The sequence below is a fragment of the Acinonyx jubatus genome, chromosome C2 (assembly GCF_027475565.1).
Source record: "Acinonyx jubatus isolate Ajub_Pintada_27869175 chromosome C2, VMU_Ajub_asm_v1.0, whole genome shotgun sequence".
Classification (NCBI taxonomy): domain Eukaryota; kingdom Metazoa; phylum Chordata; class Mammalia; order Carnivora; family Felidae; genus Acinonyx; species Acinonyx jubatus.
In genome coordinates, this window is record NC_069384.1 from 9,237,944 (window position 1) to 9,257,973 (window position 20,030).

A 20,030-nucleotide genomic window follows, 5' to 3' on the forward strand; every position below is an offset into this window, starting at 1 on the left:
AGACCACAGAGGACGTCTGTCCATGGTGGCGTGCCCATGTCATAGAGGCTGTCATAGATGCTGATAAAGTATGCTGGCAAGGGAAATTCCACCCCATTCATGGGTTTTTATATTGTCTGTGGTGACTTTCAGGCTACAGCAGCAGATTTGAGTATATCCAACAGAGACCATTGGCCTGCAAAGGCATATTCAGCATATGGTTCTTTCACTAATGTCTACCAACCTCTGAGTTAAACTGTCCCTTCTCTTGACCTAGTAGGGCCTATTAGATTTTGGGACTGGTTGGCAAGAAACAATGCGTACACGTGGACATTTACTTAGAACTGTTTATTCATCTATGATGTTGATTCATTATAGTCATTAATTCCACTCTTTCTACTTTCTACTCATATATCACAGAAGAAATCACAAAAGATTTCAGTAGCCAATTCAGTGTGAGTACTTGATATGGATAGTGATTCTTTTCTTTTTTCTTTTTTTTCTTTTCTTTTCTTTTCTTTTCTCTTCTTTTCTTCCTTTTTTTTTTTTATAAGGACATTGTCGACAGTAATCTGTTTGGTCAAATCATGGCAGTATCATAATGGGACCCATGGAGGGAACTGAGGGCGGAGTCCCCATTGTTCAACTTTCTTCTCCATAACAAACTCCCCATGAGGCCCCTTAGCATCCAAGGGCAAAAGGGCCAAGTAGACAGGAGTCTCTGCTCCTTCTTCTACGGTTTTGATGCCTTTTGGCCCACCCATGTCTGTTCTCACCCACCCAGGGCAGCAGGCATTCAGGAGGATCTTGTCCCCTCTCCTCTGCTCACTCAGTTTCCTGGCATAGATTCTGGACAGGACTGTGAGACCCATCTCTGACACTCCATATGTGACTACTTTCATATCAGGCCAGCCCTCGTTCTGGTGCACTCCGTTCTTTACGTCTTCCACGAACTTGTTCATGAGCCCCACCAGCTCCTCCTCTGTGATGGTTTCACTTCTGAACTTCTGCTGCAGTCTTGGGCTACAGTATTCAAGAGCTACAAAGCTCATTATACTAGACACATTGACCACTCTGCCTAAAATACAACACAAATAAATCACATAGAATGGCATCCATGAGAATGATGAATACCAAATTTGCTAAAATCTGTCCATTTGGGAGACAATTACCAGTTTTCTATGAGTGTTAATGAAGACTGTAAGTGAAGAACATGAAAATTGTTATACCCTTAATATCTCACATAATGTCAGAAAAAGAATCTAATGGGGAGGCAGTGCCCAGATGTTCCCTAAAAAAAAGAAAATGGCTTATCCAGTAACATGTTAAGTGGACTGTAAGGAGGCACTCACGCATTCATGAATAGAGATTCACTTTTCCTTCACAGGTCCCCTTTGAAACCCCCTAAAAATCTTATGGTCACTTAGATGATGTTGTATGAACAGATGTTTATTGACCAACAAAGAGCTGATCAGTTTATTGAAGGCCTTTCGAAGGTGAAAGACAGCACTGCATTGATAGGCTGTCACTCTGATGAGCCAGGAAAAGCAAACCACCTCACTGGGCTGACTTGCAAGCTATTTTCTCTATGCTTGTGATTTCATCAACTTGGGAGCAATGACAGAATGCCAGGCAATGTGGTCGTGGAAAGGAGTGGAAAACGGACGTGTTAAAGAGATGCCATAAAAAGAAATGAAGTACATGCTACAACATGGATGAAAACTGACAACATTGTCCAACGTTAAAGAGGCCAGTTACACAACACCACTCGTTATGTGATTCTGTGTACGAGATGTCCAGAACAACAAAGTCTAGAGACAGGGAGTAGATTGGTGGTTGCTTAGGGCAGGGGAAAGGGGTAACAGAGGGCCGATAGCTAAGGGCAAAGGGTCTCCTTGGGGTGATTTCAGTGTGCTAATCTTGAAGTTGTGATGGTTCTACAACTCTGTCAATACTAAAATCCAGTGAATTGCATACCTGAAATGGGTGAAGTGTATGGTAGGTGAACTTTATCTCAATAAAGCTATGAAAGGTGCAAAGCAATGACACATTTCTCACTCACTGTTTTTTAAAAATATATCAGTAGTCATAAAAATGACATTATATTGACATATATAGTTTACTATTTTTACATTTAAATATTGATTGTATTTTTATATTTCAGTGAGTACTTTTAGATTATAAAAAAAGTCAAAAGGTACAAGAAAATTAGGAAACTTTCCCTTTTTCATGTAAATATCCAGGAAAGACAGTCATGGTCACTTAACTCTGAGCTCCATCCCACTAAGGAATGGCAGTGCCATACAAGTTCAGTGGGAGAGATCATGCGTGACCCTGTGGCTCTCATTGGTGGTGTTTAGAAATAATGAAAATGAATTATATAAACTATCTTATTAATGTAACAGTTTTGTAAGCTGAACACCTTTTAGAAAGGGGTCTGTTATTCCAGTCCTTCCTTTCATCTACAGCGTATTTGGTGTAGGATTAACAGAACATGTTTGTCAAATGTTTCAGAAGCACCTCTCAGGTTTTATTACTTACCACTAAACATATTTATTTTATTTTCAAAAATATTATATGCCTGGGTAATAATATAATAAACTATGTTTCATGATTCAAAATTGCAACACAGAGAAAGAAATCTTTGAAAAAGAACAAGACTGGGGCAGAGGAACCCACACTGGGGTAACTGGTATGCCTGGGTGTTGTAGATTCTTATTTTGTTATTGTGGCTACATTATTTCAGTAACCCTCTTTTTGAAGAAAGGATTAAAAAATGATAATATCTACTATCCCTCAATGTCCTTAAGGCCATAATTCTGTCTTTTGGTTTGTCTTTCCATGTCAAGAAACAGAGCAAACATTGGCCTTTTGAATGGATTCTGAGCCCATAGAGATCTGGTTAACAATTAACCTACCTTGGGGTCTCATTAGAGGCAGCAGTTCTGTGCACACGTCTTGGGTACCAAAGAAGTTTGTTTTCATCGTCACTTCTGCTTGAATATGTAAGGGGGTGGGGTTACCAACTTGTAGGGGAGAAGGAGAATAGGTTAATAAGTAGTAGCCATTGAGAAAATTTGATGCAGTGACAATAGCATTTGTGTGTAATCTGGTGAATTCTCAATAGTGTGTAGGATAGTGAACAGTTTATCCCAACATTTATTATCTGACTGGTTGATGCTGGGTGGCTTTGTAGGTTGACACCACTCACTGCAAGATGCTAAGGTAAGGTGCAATGGTATCTCTTCATGTGGCCCTGTGGGGTTTTGTATATTTAGTAATAACTTAAAAATTCATGGAGGCGCTCAAGTCCCATGAGAGTAGCTTGCAACAACCTGGGGGAGGTCCCCGAGAGTCTGATCCATGACAATGCCAAAGTTCTCTGGCTGGAAAGGCTTGCAACTTCTGGAGGGTTCTGCTCTCCCTGTGCCTCCTGACTATCTTCTTCCCTAGGGAGGTCGTTCTAGATCCCCTCTGAGCTACGGCCCCAGAGCAGTGGTTCACACACCGGCCCCAACCCACTCTGGGTGGTCCCCTAAGGGAAGTCTCCTGGCCTAAGAGTTCCCACGTCCTTACTGTCAAAGAAGACGGCTGCGTTGTTGACCAGCACGTCCAATCCCCTGTACTCCTTGCGCAGGAAGTCACGCAGGGCGTGGATGGTCTGCAGGTCATCGATGTCCAGCAGGTGGAAGCACGGACTCAGGCCCTCGTCCTGGAGCTGCTGCACGGCCGCCCGTCCCCGCGCCTCGTCCTGTGCCGTGAGCACCACGTCCCCGGAGAACCGCCGGCACAGGTCACGCACGATGGCCAAGCCGATGCCTTTGTTGGCCCCGGTCACCAGCGCCACGCGGGTGTCTGAACACATAGCTGTGTGGAAAGCAAGTGAGGCTCTGTGTGTGTAGCGGATGGAGCTGTGGGCCAAACCGAGGGCAAGGCCTGGCCACAGTCAGAGATGCCAGTAAAACTGTTTCTGGGATCCAGTGCTGTGAGTTCTAGAGCCCGAGGCCCCGCCTTCGTTCTTCTATGAAAGGAGGGGACAATATTCCAGAAGGTTTCCTAATGACGCTATAACAAATCTGTACCTCTTGGGGCTGCACCCTGAGGCCAACCGGGACTGTGTCCTCTTAGGATCTGTCCTCTGGGCCCAGCATTAGTTCTGGTTGGACTGCTTTGCTATCCAAAGAAAGGTGTTGGTCATAGGTTAGTAGGGGCTAGAGATGCATGGTAAGTGAACTAATATTATTTTGGAGAAACCTCAACAGAAAAAAAGGAGTACAGATATTGTCTCAGGAACGTGTCCTTCTTCTGTAGAATGGGAATGGATGCTTTCTTCCAAGATGCAGTGAAATTACTTTTTTAAAAAATTTGTAATGTTTACTTATTATTGACAGAGAGAGAGAGAGAGCGAGAGAGAGAGAGCGAGCATGAGTGGGGGAGGGGCACAGAGAGAGAGGGAGACACAGAATCCAAAACAGGCTCCGTGCTCTGAGCTGTCAGCACAGAGCCAGATACGGGGCTCAAACTCACGGACCGTGAGATCATGACCTGAGCTGAAGTCGGATGCTCAACGGACTGAGCCACCCAGGCGCCCCTCAGTGAAATTACTTTTACAGGGGAACTGTCGGAGGACACAGACTCCTTTGCTTTTTTAGGAGAATCTCAAAGGGAAGAAACAGAGAATTAGGTCCTGTGCTGAGACTGGGGTGTGAGCAGGGCTCCTCCCTCTGTGTAATTCCCAATGGGCCCCAAGTGGGAGGGAATGTTTATGAACACTTACTGTGGCCAAGGAGTTGCTTGGAATGTTTGATCTAATGGTTACATAATCTCCTGTTTGCCTATACTGCCTATTTCTTATGTTTGTCCAAGGTCACAGTTGCTAAGTGTTATATACAAATAGGTGTTATTTTTAAAGCATCAGGGAAAAAAGATCTCTGTGATACTGGGGTACATTTCCAACCCAGCAGTAGACATGCTACTGTTTTGTCCTAGATTTTTGTTATTCATCGTGGGTCAGTTTAGAAAAGCCAAATAACAGAGAAAATTCATAGCCCTTCTGAAGGGAAAAACCTTTTTTTTTTTAATTTTTGTTTATTTATTTTTGAGACAGAGAGAGACAGAGCATGAACAGGGGAGGGTCAGAGAGAGAGGGAGACACAGAATTCGAAGCAGGCTCCAGACTCTGAGCTGTCAGCACAGAGCCCGACGCGGGACTCGAACTCACGGACCGTGAGATCATGACCTGAGCTGAAGTCGGACGCTTAACTGACTGAGCCACCCAAGCGCCCCTGAAGGGAAAGACTTTTAAAGTATGGACCCTAGTCCACACTTGCTTGCAGGGCCCATCAGTTCTCATTTCTGTCAGCCTGAAACCCCTGGTGAAGACTGAAAAATAATCATGAGGGGAGGAAGTCTGTACAACATGGATGCTTCTGTGAGGGGTGGGAGGTGGTGGGAGGCCCCCCGGGAGCCAGGCTGGGTGTGGGGCAGTAAGAAGCTCCCCTCTGGGCCCTGGAGGTGTCAGGCCCCAGTCCGGGGACGCCTACGGAGGCCACTTTGCACCGCCCTTGTTTGCAGCCTGCTCACCTGTATTAGTGCCTTTACTCTTCTCGGCAATCCTATGAGTTCCCCTGAACTGTACGCTTGAGGAGATTGACAGACAGCAACAGGCAGGGTTTTGCTCAAGGTCGTCGCGTAAGGCAGCAGAGCCAAGACCTTTTTATTTCCAGATGTTTGTCTTGAAAGCTCTCAGAGAGAAAAGTGGGAAGAATAGGACCGCGGACACCCATGTATCCTCCAAACTAGCCCCAACGATGATGAGTATTTCACTTTCCTTATATGTTCATCTTCTGTGGAGGCTTTGCTGAACTGTGTTAATGTTACACACTTGGTGACCATTTATCCCTACATGAATAGCACATTAGCCTTGAGGAGATTTGACAGTAATTCTTTCATATGCACTGATACCAATCCATATTCCCTTTCCCCCCTTGTCTCACGTTGTCTTATGGATGCACCTCTAGTGCCCACTCCCATTTCACACCTTGCAGCTCCTTTTCCTCCAATGACTTTGATATTTAACGAGACCACAGTGAATGTCTATCCGTGGTGGGGTGCCAATGTCATAGTAGAGGCTGATAAAGAATGCTGGCTAGGGAAATCCCACCCCCTTATGGGTCTATATATCATCTATGGTGACTTTCAAGGTAAACAGCAGATTTGAGTAGGTCCAACGGAGGCCATTCAAGTGCAAAGGCAAAATATTCACCATCTGGCTCATTCACTAATGTTTATGAACCCCTGTGTTAAATTGTCCCTTCTCTTGACCTAACTTAGGTTCTGTTAATTTTTTGGGCTGGTTGGCAAGGGGTAATCTGCACATGTGGACATCTACTTAGAATTGTTTATTCATGTATGATGTTCATTCATTATGGTCATTAATTCCACTTTTTGTTCTCATATATTATGGAAAAAATCACAGAAGACTTCACAGAATTAGTAACCAATTCAATGTGAGTACTTGACGTGGATAAGGACATTGTAGACAGTGTAATCTGTTTGGTCAAATCATGACTGTATCATAACAGGAGCCATGAAGGGAACTGAGAGGGGGGTCCCCATTGTTCAACTTTCTTCTCCATAACAAACGCCCCGTGAGGCTCCTTGGCATCCGGGGGCAAAAGGGCCAAGTAGACGGGAGTCTCTGCTCCTTCTTCTGGGCTTTTAATGGCTGTAGGTCCACCCATGTCTGTTCTCACCCACCCAGGGCAGCAGGCATTCAGGAGGATCCTGTCTCCCCTCCTCTGCTCACTCAGTTTCCTGGCATAGATTCTGGACAGGACGGTGACACCCATCTTTGACACTCCATATGTAAGTATTTGCATATCAGGCCAGCCCTCGTTTTGGTGCACTCTGTTCTTTACGTCTTCCACAAACTTGTTCATGAGCCCCACCAGCTCCTCCTCTGTGATGGTCTCACTTCTGAACTTCTGCTGCAGTTCTGGGCCACAGTTCTTAAGAGCTACCAAGCTCATTATGCTAGACACATTGACCACTCTGCCTAAAATACAACACAAATAGTCACATAGAATTGCATGCACGAGAATGGTGAGTACCAAAATTCCTGCATTTGTCCATTTGGGAGACAATTACCAGTTTCCTAGGAGGGTTAATGTAGTCTTCTTATATAGGTGATGGACACGATACAGTCTTGAACCTTGTAACAGTCATAATGTCTCAGATGATATCAGAGAAATGATCTAATGGGGAGTGCAGTGCTCAGGTGTCCCAATAAGAGGAGAGAGTGATTTGTATAGGAACGTGCTCTCTGAAGGTAAGGAGCACTCACTGCAATTGTGAGTAGAGAACCACTTTTCTTCACAGGTCACCTTTGAGATCATCTTAACATCTTACGGTCCTGTGGCCAGTGCTCTATGAACAAGTGTCTATCAACCAACAAACAACTGATCAGTTTAATGATGACCTTTTGAAGGAGAAAAACTGCATGGTGTGGGCTGTTGCTCTGCTGTAACCAGGCAAAAACAAATCACCTCATGGGCTAATGTGCGTGGCTGTTTCCTCTATGTTGGGATTTCATCAACTCGGGAGCAGTGAGAAAACACCAGGCAATATGGTCACGGGAAGGGGCGATGGAAAAGTCACATGTTAAAGAGATGCTATAAAAAGAAATGCTACTACATGGATGAATCTTGATAACATTACCCAAAAGAAAGTGGTCAGTCACAAAAGACTACTCATTATATGATTCTCTATATATGGGATGTCCAGAAAAGTAAATGTTCAGGCAGAAAATAGATTGGAGGTTGCTTAGGGCAGTGGGAATGCAGAACCAGAGTGCTGATGCTAAGGGTCCAGGTTCTCCTTGGGGTGATGACAGTGTGCTAATCTTGAAGTGGTGATTGCTCCACACCTCTGTCCATTTACTAAACTCCACTGAATTGCATACCTGAAATGGGTGAAGTGTAGGATGTGTGAATTGTATCTCTGTAAATCTGTTAAAAGTGTTAATCTCACAGTTCTCACTAATTCTTTTTCAAAAATATAGTCAATATTCATAAAAGTGAACTTACATTGACATGTATAAATAGTTTACTATTTTTCTATTTACCTGAGTATCTTTAGCCTAATAGAAAGGTTATGAGAATTTATGAACAATAAGAGCTTCACTAAAATTAGCAAACTGTCCCTGTTTTATGAAAATATTCAGGAAGAACAGTCATAGTCAGTTAACTCTGAGCTCCATCCCACTAAGGAATGGCAGTGCCATACAAGTTTCTTGAAAAAGAGAATGCATGACACTATAGCCCTCCTCTCTGCCCATCACCCACTTTCCCCTCTCCCTCACCCCCCCATCTACCTTTAGTTCTCAGTCCTTAAGAGTCTCTTATGGTTTGCCTCCCTCCCTCTCTGTTACTTTTTTTTCCCCTTCTGCTCCCCCATGGTCTTCTGTTAAGTTTCTCAAGATCCACATATGAGTGAAAATATATGGTATCTGTCTTTCTCTGCCTGGCTTATTTCACTTAGCATAAGCCATGTTGCTACAAATGGCTAGATTTTATTCTTTCTCATTGCCAAGTAGTATTCCATTATATATATAAACCACATCTTCTTTTCCATTGACCCAGCAATAGCACTGCTAGGAATTTACCCGAGGGATACAGGAGTGCTGATGCATAGGGGCACATGTACCCCAATGTTTGTAGCAGCACTTTCAGCAATAGCCAAATTATGGAAAGAGCATAAACACCTTTTAGAAAGGGGTCAGTTATTCCAGTCCTTCCTTTCATCTACAACATGTTAAGTGTCAGTTTAATGGAACTTATTTGTCAAATGTTTTAGTAAGCACCTCTCAGGTTTTATTACATACCAATAATTAGATTTATTGTATTTTCAAAAATATCATCCGCCTGTCTCACAATAAAAACAATACACATTAATGATTCAAATTTGCAAAACACAGAAGTGTATGAAATAAGACAGGGGCAGAGGAACCCACCCTGGGTAACTGGTATACCTGAAAGACAGCAACATTACTCATAGGGGCTTGGAGCCATTTTCTTATGTACCTTTAGTATAGTCAGTAATGGAGAAACTCTACTAACTGTCTGTAGGCTGTTGCCCTCTTGTCTATTCTGTGTTGTCCCTCTCAGGAAGTCCAGTATCAGGTGTGAAAATGGTTACCTGTGTATATGAGGGAAGCCTGACAGGGAGTAAAAGGTTTTGTAGGTAAATTCCTCATAGTAGATGCTGCAACCATTCCCTCAACCCAGGCCTGTCCCCTGCACTGACCACATTTGCAAGTGGCAGGCTGGCTGTCAGCGGGCTTCACCTCAGAGCTGGGTGAGATGATAGACCCTTCTGGTGTGACAGCTCAGGACAGGAAACACAACTGCAGGAATAGGAAGTACTTATGGAGTTTATACAGCCAAGTGTCTGATCCAAACATTTAGTCTCCAGAGTAGACTCATGGCTTTCATGTGTCATTTTGAGAACTCTGCGCTGGAATGCACGCAGCCCGTGCGCTACGAAGTTTAAGGGTGGGGTGCCTGGATGGCTTAGTCAGTTAAGCAACTGATTCTTGATTTCAACTCAGGTCATGATCTCATGGTTCGTGGGTTTGAGCCCCACGTTGGGCTCCGTGCTGACAGTTTGGAGCCTGCTTGGGATGCTCATTCTCGCTCTCTGCCCCTCCCTCACTCGTGCCCTCTCTGTCAAATATAAGTAAGTAAACTTAAAAGAAAAGAAGTTTATGGACCATCCATAAGACCTTGTGATAAGGGTGTGTGAGTGCATTTGAGTGTGTCGTATGTCTGCATGTGAGTGTGTGTGAAAGAGACTGGATGTGTGACTGTAAGTGTGTGACCTGTATGAGGTAGCGTGTAAAGGAATTGCCCCGTCACAATCAGTGTGAAAGCATGTCACCCAGATACGAAAGGACTCTTGTTCTGGTGGGGCTGGCGTGTGTCTCAGGCTTATAGTCTATCCAGGCCATTACTCTGTATGTGGCCAGGGATCTATTTAGGAACATCTCTCCCTCTCCAAACTTCAGTGTCCTAAGGCACAGCCACAGTGATCTCCACACCACAAGGTATTTTACACATCATCTCATCTGGGGTCACAAACTTCAAGGGCAGCATTTGACTCTCAAGGCTATTCAGAATCTGTGAGCCCAAGCTGGTTCTCATGACCTTTGATGATTTAACATTTGTCACATTCCCTGGAAGATCCATGTTTTCTAATATCAAGAGGACCAGTTCTTTAGTGTCTTGACTGATAAGGGTTTTTCAGAAAACACTTCAGGTTTTGAAATGTGCCTCCTGTGGTTTTCCCTGAGGTACCTGGGGGTCTTGCTATAAGGAATGCATTGGCCCAATAGAGCAGAGTCCTTTTATTTTCTGTTTCTCTTGCCTTACTGGGTAAGGCTTCATTTGAAGAAGGGATATGTAGGGAAAATGATTTGAGGACCTTGAGTAGTGGGAAGAACCACTAGTTTGGATGTCACATGACCTCGGTCTTCAGCCAGCTGTGCTTGTGACCTTGAAATCCATTATTCCTCCAGGTTCTTAATGGGGACCATATATAAAATGCCTAGCACATCACACCTAGAAATGTCCAGCCACCTATCCTTTCTAGAATCAATATGTCAGAGTGAGTGTGAGTGAGATACATTTGCTATTGTAACTTTCTCTCCAAATTTCTCTAGTGGTTTTTAAGACTACAGGATATTGCAAAGCAGTACCTTCTCAAAGGAAGGTTGAGAACAACTTCTGTAAGGTTTCTTTGCTAACAGTAGCCTTAATAAGACCATATTATTGCCTAGTATTTTAAGCTTATATCTGATGAGCAAGAGTGCTCAGCTTTCCAATGTTTGTTCAATTCCTTAGAGATGATTATACCTTAATATCTTTTTGAAATAAATGTAGAGTATAATTTAAAGAGTGAAAGAATAACAACAGCTTATCCTTTTAAAGAGGATATCTTTCAAATTCAGGAATAGGAATTTTGGTGGAATGAGAGTGAAATGATATGGAATGTGGGAAGGGATTTATATGACTTTGATACTAATTGCATGGTTAAGACTGGTGATAGGCACCTGGTTGTTTTAAGTTCTTATCTTCATTTTCTGCCTAAATGGTTTAACTAAAACTGTTATTGAAAAGAGGATTAAAATATAAGAAGAATTGGAGTCCCTGAGTGGCTCCGTTGGTTAAGCGTCAACTCTTAATTTTGCTCAGGTCATGATCTCTTGGCTCATGAGTTCAAGGCTCCTTTGGGCTCTGCAATGAAAGCATGGGGCTGGCTTCTCTCTCTCCTACTCTCTCTGCCTCTCCCTACTGGCTCTCTCTCTTCCTCTCTCTCTCTCAAGATAAATCAATAAATAAATTAAATAAATAAATAAATAAATATAAATAATCTGAAAAAAATGTAAGAATAGGGGTGCCTGGATGATTCTGTTGGTTAAAAAAATAAGAAAAATCAACATTTACTATCTCTCAATATCCTTAAAGTCACAATTCTGTCTTTTGGTTTGTCCTTACGCACCTAAAAACAGAGCACACGTTGGCCTTTTGCATGAGTTCTGACCCGCAGAGAACTGGTGAATGTCATTGGAGATTGTTCTTTGTATCCTGGTTTCTGAAGTATGGGGGAGGAAGGACAGCATTTCCTTTGGCTGCCCTAGCTAGGACTTCTCCCAGATAGTCTCCCCAAAGAGGGTAATGTTCTGATAACATGAACCACTGTGGCTGCCATCCCCTCAAATAATGGAAGAACTCTCTTATTTCCAAAGGCAAGGGAACCCTGGTCTTACACTGAGAATATAGCTTGCATTTCCATGTCCCTGAGTCTAGTTTTCCTGAGGCAAGATCAATATTTGATTAGAGCCTGCCTTAGCAAATGCAGAAGAACACTCATTCCTCATTCTGGTCCGAGGCCAAATACACAGCAGGCACCCACACTGCTTAGTAAATGAGAAAACAATCAGCCAGAGTATGATTTTTGCGTGTAGGGGAATACGTGTAGGATGTGTGATGCTGGCACACGGGACTCGTCCAACATCAACGTTGTGGTGAGTAAAGGAGTCGGGGGACATTTGAGAGCTGCCCTTTGGGTGCCAATGAAGCCAGTGGTAGAAGAAGTGATGGAAGTTTCCAGGAATGAAGAGGCAATGGAGGCAGAACTGAGGGTAAACTGTACACGCACGTACTCATTCAAGCCAGACATCCTAATCTTTCTAAAAGTATCAGCTTATTTAATTAGTGTACTGAATGGGTGGTGGTTCCCCATCACATTAACGTGGGGGTAAATATTGCAGTAGTTTACAACCAAGGAATTGTGGCAGTTTGTTTGTGCAAACAATGATCAAGGTGAAGGGAGGTTGATGGGCCTGGACTTTGGCAGGTCTGACGACAGAGATCGCTACGAGTTGTGCTCAGGATTGGACTTTGCTCTTGAAGGGCTCTTGCGAGAAAGTGAGCACTCAGGGAGTACAGAGAATAACCAGAAAGGAAAAGACAGAAGAAGCAGCATCTCTTAGGAAGGTTTCAATTGTCCAGAAATGACAGCCGAGTCTCTGTTGGAGAGTTGGGATGGAGAAATCTGGAAGCTTTCCCCCAAGTTGGAAGCTTGGGGGACAAAATCTATAGGACAACTGTTAGGATCTGGTCAGTGATAATCAGGAGGTGGGCATGGTGACCTCATTTTTCATGGTGGGTGGATGGAGTGGTCCATGACCAGGATGATATTGGGAAATCACAGGTGTCATCTGGACACATTTGAGATGCTTAGGTGGGGGGTTGGGTGGGCAGCTGGAGGGGTCGGATCTGAGGAGGGAAGGGAGGGCATCCTGAGGAGAAGAAGAGGTAGGAAGAGAATGCTCTAGGGAATGTTCTAGGCAGGTGACAGATTTTAGGGGAGCCTGAGAAGTTTGGATGGTGAAGAGTCCACTAGCCTGAATAAAATCACTCAGAGGAAGGCAGAAGGAAGAGAAAGGGTCCAGGAAGGAATTCCCAGGGAAGTGCACCTGTGAGGGGTACAGAGGCAGGAAAGGCCTTTGTGAGGAGAATTTGAAATGAAGATGTGAAGGAGAAGAAAGAGCCAGTTGTGAAAGGCCAGCAGGACAGAAGGCACTGCTCGCTGCTGGACACACGTGTACAGAGTCCTGAGGAGAAGGGCACCTGTGTGGTGGGGACACAGCAGTGAAGCAGGTGTGGCTGAGAAGCGAGAGGGAGCAGGGCCCTTAGATAAGGTCAGAGAGGCAGGAGCCAGATCATCCCAGAAATGGCACTGCTTGGGCCCCTGATCACACCTACCTTGGGGTTTCATTAGAGGCAGCAGTTCTGTGCACACGTTTCGAGTACCAAAGAAGTTTGTTTTCATTGTCAATTCTGCTTTAATATGTAAGGGTGTGTGATCATCAACTGGTAAGGAAGAAGGAGAATAAGTCAGTAAGCAGTTGCCTCCTGAGAATATTCCATGAAGTGACGATAGCATTTTTGTTTTCATTTGCAAACGTGAATTCTCAGCCATTTCTGTGTTAGGTAACACTATTGTCCCGGTGTGAATTATCTGGCTGGCTGGTGCCGTGTAGCTTTGTAACTTGGCACCACTTGGGGATGCTAAGGGAAGGGTGCACAATGGGTTTTCTGTGTACCTTTGTTTACAATATGTTGTTTATTGCAAAATAGGTTAATATTTACCAAATGACTCAGACCCAATCAGAAAGAAACTTGGAAAAACCTGGGTGAGGTCCCTGAGAATCTGATCCACGCCAGTGTGAAGGTCCTCTGGCTGGAAATGCTTGCAACTGCTGGAGGGTCCTGCTCTCCCTGTGTCTCCAGTCCATCTTCTTCCCTAGGGAGGCTGTTCTAGATCCCCTCAGAGCTCTGGACCCCAGAGCAGCAGTTTAGACACCAGCCCCAAACCCACCCTGGCTGGTCCCCTAAGGGAGGTCTCCTGGCCTAAGAGTTCCCACGTTCTTACTATCAAGGGCAATGCCCGTGTTGTTGACCAGCACGTCCAATCCCCCGTACTCCTTGCGCAGGAAATCACTCAGGGCGCGGATGCTCTGCAGGTCGTCGATGTCCAGCAGGTGGAAGCGCGGACTCAGGCCCTCGCCCTGGAGCTGCTGCACGGCCGCCCGTCCCCGCGCCTCGTCCCGTGCCGTGAGCACCACGTCCCCGGAGAACCGCCGGCACAGGTCACGCACGATGGCCAAGCCGATGCCCTTGTTGGCCCCGGTCACCAGGGCCACGCGGGTGTCTGAACACATAGCTGTGGGGAACGCGAGCGAGGCCCTGTGTGTGGAGCTGATGGTGCTGTGGGCCACACCGAGGGCTAGTGGTGCGGAGACCTGGCCAGAGTCAGAGATGCCAGTAGAACTATGTTCTTGGTTCCAATGCTGTGACTACTAGAGCCGAAGCCCCACCCCTGTCCTTCCATGAAAGGAGGGGCCAGAGCGCCAGAAGTTTTCCTGATGGCGCTGTGTCAAATCCGTACTTCATGGGGCTGCACCTTGAGCCCAACCAGGACTGTGTCCTCTTAGGATGCTACCTGTGAGCCAAGCAATGGTTTGAGGTCGACTGATGGGCTCCCCAAACTAAGGTGGTTGGCTTTGGGTTAATAGGGGGCTAGTGATTCATGATAGGCGAGTTAAAATTATTTTCGGAAAACCTCAAAAGTAAAGAAGGAGTACGTATATTGTCTTGGGACAATATCCCCTGTCCTTCTTGCTTTGCAGAATGAGAAAGGTTGCTTTCTTCCAAGATGCAGTGAAGTTGCTTGCACAGGGGAACTGCCTCTGAGGACACAGTCCCCTTTGGTCTGAGGACACAGTCCCCTTTGCTCTTTTAGGAGAATCTCAAGAGGGAGAAACAGAGAATTAGGTCCTGTGCTGAGACTGGGGTGTGAGCAGGGCTCCTCCCTCTGTGTGATTCCCAGTGGGCCCCAAGTGGAAGGGAATGTTTATGAACACTTACTGTGGAGTGTAAGCCAAGGAGTTGCTTGGAATGTTTGGTCTAATGGTTACATAATCTCCTGTTTGCCTATACTGCCTATTTCTTATGTTTGTCCAAGGTCACAGTTGCTAAGTGTTATATACAAATAGGTGTTATTTTTAAAGCATCAAGGAAAAAAGATCTCTGTGATACTGGGGTACATTTCCAACCCAGTAGTTGACATGCTACTGTTTTGTCCTAGAATTTGTTATTCATCGTGGGTCAGTTAAGAAAAGCCAAATAACAGAGAGAAAATCATAGCCCTTCTGAAGGGAAAGGCTTTTAAAGTGTGGACCCAACCCTTGCTTGCAGGGCCCATCAGTTCTCATTTCTGTCAGCCTGAAACCCCTGGTGAAGACTGAAAAATAATCATGAGGGGAGGAAGTCTGTACAACATGGATGCTTCTGTGAGGGGTGGGAGGTGGTGGGAGGCCCCCCGGGAGCCAGGCTGGGTGTGGGGCAGTAAGAAGCTCCCCTCTGGGCCCTGGAGGTGTCAGGCCCCAGTCCGGGGACGCCTACGGAGGCCACTTTGCACCGCCCTTGTTTGCAGCCTCCTCACCTGTATTAGTGCCTTTACTCTTCTCGGCAATCCTATGAGTTCCCCTGAACTGTACGCTTGAGGAGATTGACAGACAGCAACAGGCAGGGTTTTGCTCAAGGTCGTCGCGTAAGGCAGCAGAGCCAAGACCTTTTTATTTCCAGATGTTTGTCTTGAAAGCTCTCAGAGAGAAAAGTGGGAAGAATAGGACCGCGGACACCCATGTATCCTCCAAACTAGCCCCAACGATGATGAGTATTTCACTTTCCTTATATGTTCATCTTCTGTGGAGGCTTTGCTGAACTGTGTTAATGTTACACACTTGGTGACCATTTATCCCTACATGAATAGCACATTAGCCTTGAGGAGATTTGACAGTAATTCTTTCATATGCACTGATACCAATCCTAATTCCCTTTCCCCCCTTGTCTCACGTTGTCTTATGGATGCACCTCTAGTGCCCACTCCCATTTCACACCTTGCAGCTCCTTTTCCTCCAATGACTTTGATATTTAACGAGACCACAGTGAATGTCTATCTGTGGTGGGGTTGCCCATGTCATAGTAGAGGCTGATAAAGTATGCTGGCTAGGGATACCCAGCCCCATTCATGAGATTATAAGTCGTCTCTGTTGACTTTCAAGCTAGAACGGCAGATTTGAGTAGGTCCAACAGAGACCATTGGTGTACAAAGGCAACAATATTCACTATTTGGCTCATTCACTAATGTTTACCAACCCCTGAGTTAAACTGTCCCTTCTCTTGACCCAGCTTATGGTCTGTTAGAATTTGGGCTGGTTGGCATGAAACAATTTGCACACGTGGACATTTACTTAACCTGTTTATTCATCTATGATGTTAATTTATTATTTTCATCAATTTCATTTTTTCCCCTTATATATCACAGAAGAAATCACAAAAGACTTCACAGAATTAGTAGCCAATTCATTGTGAGTGTTCGGTATGGACACTTATTCTTCCTTTTATTTATTTATCTTTTTGCTTAAGGTAATTGTTCACAGTGTAAGAGTTCTTTTGGTCAAATCATGGCAGTATCATAATGGGTCCCATGGAGGGAACTGAGGGTAGGGTCCCCATTGTTCAACTTTCTTCTCTGTAACAAACTCCCCGTGAGGCCCCTTAGCATCTGAGGGCAAAAGGGCCAAGTAGACGGGGGTCTCTGCTCCTTCTTCTGGGCTTTTAATGGCTGTAGGTCCACCCATGTCTGTTCTCACCCACCCAGGGGAGCAGGCATTCAGGAAGATCCTGTCTCCCCTCCTCTGCTCACTCAGTTTCCTGGCATGGATTCTGGACAGGACGGTGACACCCATCTTTGACACTTCATATGTGAGTGCCCTCGTATCAGGCCAGCCCTCCTTCCTGTGTACCCCACTCTTTGTGTCTTCCACGAACTTGTTCATGAGCCCCACCAGCTCCTCCTCTGTGATGGTTTCACTTCTGGAGTTCTGCAGTTCTGAGCTGCAGTTCTTAAGAGCTATGAAGCTCGTTATGCTAGACACAGTGACCACTCTGCCTAAAATACAACACAAATAGTCACATAGAATCACATGCATGAGAATGATGAGTACCAAAATTCCTGCATTTGTCCATTTGGGAGACAATTAGCAGTATGCTAAGAGTGTTAATGTAGTCTTCTTATATAAGTGAAGGATACGATACAGTTTTGACCTTTGTAACACTCATAATGTCTCAGATGATGTCAGAGAAATGATCTACTGGAGAGCACAGTGCCCAGATGTCCCATAAAGAAAAGAGAGTGAGGGGCACCTGGGTGGCTTAGTCGGTTCAGCGGCTGACTTTGGCCCGGGTCATGAACTCACGGTCCGTGGGTCCGAGCCCCGCGTCGGGCTCTGTGCTGATGGCTCAGAGCCTGGAGCCTGCTTCGGATTCTGTGTCTCCCTCTCTCTCTGCCCCTCCCCTGCTCATGCCCTGTCTCTCTCTGTCTCAAAACTAAAAATAAATTAAAAACAAAAGAAAAGAGAGTGATTTATATGGGAACATGCCATCTGAACGTGAGGGAGCTCTCACTGAAATTATGAGTAGAGAACCACTTTTCTTCACAGGTTGCCTTTGAGACCATCTTAACATCTTATTGTCCCATGGCCAGTGCTCTATGAATGGTTGTCTATAACAAACAAGCAATTGATCAGTTTACTGATTACCTTTTGTAGGAGAACAGACTGCATGGTTTTGTGGGCTGTTGCTCTGTTGTAACCAGGTAAAAACAAATCACCTCATGGGCTAATGTGCATGGCTATTTTCTCTATGTTGGGATTTCATCAACGGGAGCAGTGAGAAATTACCAGGCAATATGGTCATGGGAAGGGGCTGCGGAACAGTGACATGTTAAAGAGGTGCTATAAAAAAGAAATGCTACAACACGGATGAATCTTGGTAACATTACCCAAAAGAAAGTGGCCAGTCACAAAAGTGACTATTCATTATATGATTTTCTTTATACAGGAAGTTCAGAAAAGTAAATGTTCAGACAGAAAATAGACTGGAGGTTGCTTCAGGTAGTGGGATTGCAGGAAAAGAGGGCTGGTGCTAAGGGCACAGGTTCTCCTCGGGGTGATGACCGTATGCTAATCTTGAAGCGGTGATCATTCCACAAGTCTGTCCATATACTAAACTCCACTGAATCGCATATTTGAAATGGGTGACGTGTATGATATGTAAATTGTATCTCAGTAAAACTGTTAAAAGTGTAAACCAATTTCACAGTTGTCACTAATTCTTTTTAAAAATATAGATATTCATAAAAGCAAGCAGTTATTGACATGTAAAAATAGTTTACTATTTTTGTATTTAAATGAGTATCTTTTGCCCAATAGAAAGGTTATGAGAATGTACCAATGATAAGAGCTTCAAGAAATTTAGGAAACTGTCCCTGTTTTATGTCAATATCCTGGAAAGACAGAATGGCAGTGCCATATAAGTTCACTGGGAGAGACAATGCATGACCCTGTGACTCTCATTAAGTGGTGTTTAGAGATAATTAAAATGAGTTAAAGAAACTCTCTTAGTAACGTAACTATTTTCTAAGGTGAACACTTTTTAGAAAGGGGTCAGTGATTCCAGTCTTTCCTTTCATCTACAGCATGTTAAGTGTAAGTTTAATGGAACATATTTGTCAAATGTTTAATAAGCACCTGTCAGATTTTATTACTGACCACTAATCATATTTATTTTACTTTCAAAAAGATTATCTGCCTGTGTAATAATAAAAATAAAATATGTTTTAGGAATCAAAATTGCAACACATAGAAATGTTTGAAATAAAAAAAGATGGGGGCAGAAGAACCCACACTGGGTAACTCGTATACCAGAAAGGCAGCTGCATTTACTCACAGGGGTTGGAACCATTTTCTTATGTACCTTTAGTATAGTCAGTAGAGGGAGAATCTCTACTAATTTTCTGTAATGAAGTGATGACCTCTTGTCTATTCTGTATTGTTTTATCTCAGGAAGTTTAGAATCACCTGTGAGAATGCTTACTTGGGTATATGAGAGAAGTCAGATGGGGAGTAAAAGGTTTTGTGTGGAAATTCCTAGATGTGGATGCCACAACCATTCTCTCTTCCCAGGCATATCCCACCCACTGACCACATCCCCAAATGGACAGGGGGGCTGTTAGGGGACTTCTCCTTGGAACTGGGAGAGATGGTAGACCCTTCTGGTCTGACAGTTCAGAACAGGACACACACAGGAATGGGAAGCATTTGTAGAGTTTACACAGCAGAGATTCTGATCCAAACATTTTGTCTCCAGCGTGGACTCATGGCTTTTAAGAGTTATTGTGAGGACTGTGAACTGAAATGCATACAGTCTATGCACAAAGAAGTGTATGGGCCATCCCGATGTCCTTGTTTTATGGGTGTATGAGTGCATGGGAGTGATGTGTGAGTGTGAGTGTTTGAGAAAGAGACTGTGTGTGTGACTGTGTGTGACACTGTGTGTGAGGTGGTATGTAAAAGGGTTGCCTTGTCACAGTCACTGTGAAAAGCTGGTAACCTAGGTAAGAAAGGACTCTTGTGCTGGTGCGGCCAGGGTGTGTGTTGGGCTTACAGTTTATCCAGACCATTACTGTGTATGTGACCAGGGATTTATTGTTAGGAAATCTCTCACTGTCTCCTACTCTTCGAACCTCACTGTCCTCAAGCAGAGCCACAGTGATCTACACAACACAGGATATTTTAGACATCATCTCATCTGGGGTCAGGGTCACAAAGTTCCAGTGCATTACTTGATTCTCAAGGCTATTCAGAGTCTATAATTCCAAGCTGGTTTTCATGACCTTTGATGATTTAACATTCATCACATTCCCTGGAAGATTCATGTTTTCTAATATCAAGAGGACCAGTTGTTAAGCCTCTGGACTGACAAGAGATTTTTAGAAAACACTTCAAGGTTTTAAAATGTGCCTCCTGTGGTTTTCCATGAAACACCTGGGCCCTGTAATAAGGAAGATATTGGCCCGAT

General features: G+C 44.4%; 3 protein-coding genes across 3 annotated transcripts; all 3 read right to left on the reverse strand.

Moving 5' to 3' along the window:
- Positions 1-285: 285 nt before the first annotated feature.
- LOC106966979 (carbonyl reductase [NADPH] 1-like) lies at positions 286-4,065 on the reverse strand. Its single transcript, XM_015063153.3, has 3 exons — positions 3,556-4,065; positions 2,898-3,005; positions 286-1,057 (listed from the first exon to the last, which is right to left on the reverse strand). Exons 1-3 carry the CDS (start codon positions 3,842-3,844, stop codon positions 576-578), a joined length of 879 nt encoding a protein of 292 aa, XP_014918639.3. The 5' UTR covers positions 3,845-4,065; the 3' UTR covers positions 286-575.
- Positions 4,066-5,092: 1,027 nt separating this feature from the next.
- Positions 5,093-14,583, reverse strand: LOC106966975 (carbonyl reductase [NADPH] 1-like). Its single transcript, XM_015063150.3, has 3 exons — positions 13,978-14,583; positions 13,308-13,415; positions 5,093-7,036 (listed from the first exon to the last, which is right to left on the reverse strand). Exons 1-3 carry the CDS (start codon positions 14,264-14,266, stop codon positions 6,555-6,557), a joined length of 879 nt encoding a protein of 292 aa, XP_014918636.3. The 5' UTR covers positions 14,267-14,583; the 3' UTR covers positions 5,093-6,554.
- A 1,907-nt stretch (positions 14,584-16,490) lies between these two features.
- On the reverse strand, positions 16,491-17,628 carry LOC106967001 (carbonyl reductase [NADPH] 1-like). Its single transcript, XM_053221828.1, has 2 exons — positions 17,577-17,628; positions 16,491-17,061 (listed from the first exon to the last, which is right to left on the reverse strand). The coding sequence occupies exons 1-2, from the start codon at positions 17,626-17,628 to the stop codon at positions 16,583-16,585; spliced, it is 531 nt and encodes a 176-aa protein (XP_053077803.1). The 3' UTR covers positions 16,491-16,582.
- Between the last annotated feature and the right edge of the window lie 2,402 nt (positions 17,629-20,030).